This window comes from Odontomachus brunneus, unplaced genomic scaffold, assembly GCF_010583005.1.
Source record: "Odontomachus brunneus isolate Ranch 3 - 2012 unplaced genomic scaffold, Obru_v1 Obru_scaffold_004, whole genome shotgun sequence".
Classification (NCBI taxonomy): Eukaryota; Metazoa; Arthropoda; class Insecta; order Hymenoptera; family Formicidae; genus Odontomachus; species Odontomachus brunneus.
Window position 1 is genome coordinate 2,299,362 of NW_022639454.1, and position 5,998 is coordinate 2,305,359.

Below are 5,998 nucleotides of genomic sequence, written 5' to 3' on the forward strand. Positions count from 1 at the left end.
ATATATATATATATATATATATATATATATATATATATATATATATATATATATATGCATATATATATTGTCCTTTAAATTATTTTCTAAATGCTGCATATTTCGAGTACAGAAATCTAGTGTATATTACAAAGTGAGTTACAACAATGGTAACGAATTTCGCAGAATCGGCTTTTCTTCGTAAGAGCGGTAAATATATTTTCAGGTGTTATTCTTAGTTTGCAAATACCTTACATGTCGCTTGGAATTTTAATATTGTATCAAGTTTTATCGTGTTTCACAAAAAGAAATATTATTTCAATTTTATAGTAGACGAAATAATGCACTTATGTATTTCAATTAACTACAAAATTAATTACAAACAAAGTACAAAATTCAATAGTAATATTTGTAGAAAGATGATCTGCCTTGACAAGAGGACGTAAAGTTTGTTGTTGATGTGTTTTAAATGACGCGTTCTCGTTGAAAACTGCATAAATAAAAGCAGATTATTTCATCTTTTCTCTTGTTTTTTTTGTATGATCTAAATGATCACTTCCTTTCACGCAGAGCTTCAGAAAGTTCGCAATCATTTTTTTTCTTTTTTCTTAAAGTAATTGTCATAATTGCGGACTTGTTTCTTCGTGTACTTGTTTATTTTTATTTTTCAACCATATGGGGCCGCATGTGCTCCTCCAAATTATCTTTCCTTGTTAATGTTTTCCGCAGACCGTACTGTATGTATCTTTGTACCTCCGGACATGCTGCCCGAGATTTTCTTTAGTTGCGAAATAACGTTTACAAATTTTGCAGAAGAATTCTGACTTGAAGTGTTTTCTTCTTTTGTAGTTATAAAGTGCTTCTTAGCCCTTGCTAACGTAAGCACACTTGTCACAATTTAACACATACCTGTCAATATGGATCACAACCTTATGCCGCTTCAGATCAAAAGTCGTACTGAACTTCTTGACGCATATATGTCACACTCGTAATCGGCCGCGTTCTACTTAACACTCGCAACGACGCGAGCGTCATTTTATTTATGTTACTCATTAAATATTAAACATAGAAAGAATGAGGCTCGCATCGTTGCAAGCGTTAAATGGAACATATCCATCGTAGGTAATCTCGTGCATCCGTTTCATGTATTTATTCAAGCTGTCCTTTCTGTTTATCTTGTACGGACAGGTAAACGACAGTTCATAAGACATCTCGTCGTGATAATATAATTTGCTGTGAGTAATTGTACTTTCTGTTATGCTTTTCTATGCTAATCTTCTATATGGAATGTTCAATAAACTTTGAGGGCTCACAAAAATAATCCATGCTTATTATGACAATTCCTTCCTCATTGAGATTCTGTTTTCTTATGACTTCCTTCACGTAATAATACTCTTGCTGCGTCTCCTTGTTTGTCTCATTTTCTCTCGTAATGTGATGTTTACATTCTTCTGGTAAAGAGACGATCTCTGGTGTGTACTTTATACTTTCGAGCGTATGTTTCGAATAACCAGCATCCGTTACGATCAGAGAATTAATAGATGAGTCAATAAAATTATTAGAATCCGGAACGTGCAGACAATCCATAAGTAAGTCTCTGAAACACAAATTAAAATAAAATTAATCGCCGGAGCAAAAATTCTTGGTACCCGTTTTGGCAGTTCGCGAGATTTCCTCTGCGTCAGGAGGCCTTCTGCGCATATGTAGATGGTGCGATAGCCAATAGCAGACAGTTACGTTATATCACGCGAAGAAAATCTCGCGAAATACCAGCACTGCTTTACACACACACACAAGCGTTTATTTGCAAATGAAAACAGACAATGGCATACGGATTGCAGCTAGATATCGATGAAAGTCGTACCAATCTGGTGAGAAAACAAAAATATTTTGCACGCGCGCAGTTTAAATGAACCGTTCACAATATTTTTTGATCAAAGCAATATATCGTACAGACTATTACCATACATGTGGTACATAAATACATAGATGCTACTCAAGTAGCATATGAGTGGAGAAGCTCAATGTAGTTCTACTATTCAAAATAGTCTTACTATTTCTATAGCAGAACAAAGATAAAATGCTTTAATGCTAGATTACCAGAAGGCCATAGTATCAACAGTATCGATAGTGAAAAAATATTTGAAGTACATATTTAATTATTATACAAATGAATACCATGGACGATATTTATTTTAATTACTGGTAAAATTGCTCATGTGATTTCAGGAAATCAGATGAGTATTACATGAGTATTATAATAGTAATAGGTTTATCTATATATTGTTACGTCCTGTGCAGACATGACTCATGCACTCTATCTTTGCCTCCTCTGTTGGGAAACAACAAACAATTCCGAATCGTAAGACCGTTTTTCGTCTTTCCCCAATAAAAATTCCGACTAAAATTCCGAAATAACCTTGGGAAATACAGCACTAAAACTCCTTAATCCGCAAAGTAAATTTCGCTGGACCTTATCCTTGGGATCAAAAGGAACCGCTGGATAACAAAAAATTATGTCCGTTACATTTTCTAACTTACGTTATCCGGTTCCGCCTCATCTGTTGATTCCCTCACCACCTTAAAAATCCTCCAATAACCTTCTCTTTTGAAATGTATGATTTTCTCCACCCACAACCCCAGCCAAGAAGATTTCCTTAACACTGTCTACTTACTTACTACTGGATACAACAGTCCCCCATACCATTTTCTCTGACGAATCCAACAACCTAGGACCTCCCAAATTTCCACATCTTCCCTACCAAACCATTTCTAGTTGATATCGTATATAATCGCGACTCCGCGCACCGCGGGTCACTTATACACTTCTACTACCACTAAGGAAAATCCAAGTACCCTAAGAGTTCAGCTACTCAACTCTCTGTGCTTATTGCTGTATTCATCGTGCGATCGTCCGCAACCCTCACACACAAATACCAGGTTCTATTTAAACGAGGATCGAAGGGGGCCCGACTGAGAAATCCAGCAACAGTTACTCTCTCCTCCAAGTCGCACATCAACAGTAAGTTATCGTTTAGTTACTCGTTTTCTTCCCCTCAATATCAAAACTTTAACTCCGGGTAGCTCGCGTACAGTATTTGTCCCGGATTACGCACAGGTCGCTACCTAGACCCCTGGATCAGCAAAAAACCTACCACCCTTCCCATCCCACTTGGCGGTTTTCCTTTTTTTCTTCTCAAAATCTGCCTCCTCGTCCAGCACCTCCACCTATTCCTCCATCTTCCCCCACGACCTACTTTTCACCCTCTTCACCTCCCAATGATCCTGAGCATTAATGCTCACCTTCACCCACACACACACACACACACACACACACACACACACGCGCGTACTTTGTCTCCGTGCTAGTAGTTAATAAAAATTGTAACAACCCCGCGAGGAAAATAAATGTAATCGTTAAGAATTATCTAAATTCCAATTCAAATTATATCACAATTTCTTTTCGAATCCTTCCCTTTTCCCCCTTCATTTCTCTTATCCGCTCTCGGTCCGTCCGCGATAAAGAGATTCAGTTCTCTGATCGAAAAAGCACCACTCGTCGTACGTTGATACACGCGTAAAGAGATCCTTCTGGTCGCTGACTCGTAACTCGACCTGCTAGTACGATCGAGGCCTTACGTCGTGTTGCGTTCTCTACCAGGACGTAACATCCCGATGTAACAATATCATAGTTGCAGAACACATTCTTCGGAAACCCTTATCTTACTTCCTACTCCGAACTTCATGTTCTGCATATCAGGATAGACATTTTCGTTCCAACCCTACTGTAAACAAGCTGAGATTTTCAGTTTATGCTCATATATAAATTGAAATTTTAGTCTCTCCAGCTATAAACATTACGGCGATTGATATCGACAATCCAATGCTAAAAGGAATACCGCCTCAACTTGAGATAAATTTACAAATAACGATTATTAATATGAACTTCAGGGTCTGAAAGGACTAGCTCTTTATCGGTCGCCGCTTGTCAATAAAAATATTTCCGGTTTCACACTTGTCGTCGGACAACACCAAGATATTTCAGCGCTTTCTGTGCGTTCACGCCCTTTTTTGTATGTCTAGTTATGGACGAGCGCGTGCATAGACGGGAATATTCATTATATGATCGCAGTATGCGTATAGTGTGATGCTTTTTAAGACTTTCAAAATGAGATGGAGAGAAAGAGAAATTTTTTCTCCATTTATGTGATGTTTTATCACCTAAATATTAACTATATGTTTGTTAAAATGTAAGTACATATATAAACACAAATTTCTCTGAAAAGTTATCAACTTAGATAAAATGCTTTAATGAGAATTGCAGCTGTATATCGTACAAAACAGTCTTGTTCGGAAGTATACTGCATAGGATTGCAATTCATAATCGAGATTCATCAAAAGACATGATATTAGTATTTCATTTACCTTAAAAGGGTAAAGCACTATAGAGGGTTACAAAAATCGAATTTTTTAGTTCATGTATAGAATATAGTATTATGTATAGAATATATTATGTATAGAATATATTTCCAGAGTTTAGTTTTGAAATTCAAAATCGAAATGGTCGTACAGATCCGTTACTCGCACGCAAGTGCGAGCGCGTAAAGCGATGTCTGAGCGAGGTGTGACTCGCAACGGCTTTGTTCCGAAAAACACGTTAGAAAAAATGTACCAAACTATTTTAACAAAGATCTATTAAGGAGGTGCTTAAGTGGACGCAAAGAAATGAAAACATTAGATATTAAAATTGGACTTCTATAAATGTTATGTGCTGATAATAAGGACGCCCAGCCAATAAAACGACAGGCGCGCCGTAGCCTACGTCGCAGTAAAGAGTCTCGAATAGCAAATAAACAATACCAACTTGAGTAAAATGACTTGTTTGAAGAAGCGGAAGGTTTACTGTATGGGACAGGAGTAGCGGAATTAGCAGAAAACGACTGTAAGTTTATAATTTTTTATACCTTTAAACGCGTTTTTCTTGAAATTTTAAACGTGTTTTTCCCGAAAAGATTTCTTTGAAACTAGGATGCAAGATAATTCAATAACGATTTGACCAACAGAATTATCCTTTTATGTACATTTAGTTTATTATATTCATTAGTTGAAGGACCTACGAGTCCATAACATTATTTATTTAAACAATACTTTTGCGCACACAGAAATGGATTTCTATAATCACAAATCAAACTTTTGAATCAGGAGCTGCTTTTTTGTCAATTATAAAAAATTTTTTCAACTTGTTTAAGTTCATCGACAAATTATGTCCATAAAAAGCAAAAGAATGTTGCCCTATTTTGGTTTCAGACAAATTCAACAGGATCCAAAATAGACACCGTTTTGTGCCGACTCTGCCACGATGCTCAACATTTCTTTCAGTACGTACAATGTATAAACATTATTCTTAACTTAAATATATTTCTTTAATATTTTATTTATACAAGCAAAAACACTACAAAGTTGGGAAGTGATTGGATAAGTACATTCTTCAAAAAACATTCACGAAAATATTCTTAATTTTGACGTTCTATAATCTTTCTCCACTTAAGTAAACGAAATAAAATATATACGTAATATATACTTATACATAATTATATATACATAATTATATATATTTATATATAATTATAGATAATTATACATAATATATAAAATATAATTCATCGTAAAGTCATTCTTATTTCTTTCTTAAATATATACTTTCTTTTATATATACTTATACCTAATTATATATACATAATTACATATATTTATATAATTATACCTTAATTTATATAATTATACCTATCATGTATAATTATACCTAATTATACATAACACATAATATATAATTCATCGTAAAGTCATTCTCTATTTCTTTCTTAAGTATCGCGCTTATTGTTCTGCGTGTGGAGTGACAATTAATCTATTAAAAATCTATAAAAACCGCGTAAATAATTAAAATTAAATACAAAATTCAATAGTAACATTCGTAGAAAGATACTTCGTCACGAAGTGCAACGCAAAGAGAGCTGTAAAC

The 5,998-nt window shown here is 34.9% G+C and overlaps 1 protein-coding gene across 1 annotated transcript in view; it reads right to left on the reverse strand.

Annotated features, from left to right (window-relative positions):
• Positions 1–5,879: 5,879 nt before the first annotated feature.
• The window catches only part of LOC116845894 (zinc finger protein 808-like), a 2,877-nt gene continuing 2,758 nt past the window's right edge, over positions 5,880–5,998 (reverse strand). Inside the window, exon 3 of the mRNA XM_032819116.1 lies at positions 5,880–5,895. Within this exon, the coding sequence (XP_032675007.1) occupies positions 5,880–5,895 (16 nt within the window). The remainder of the gene's footprint in view (positions 5,896–5,998) is intronic.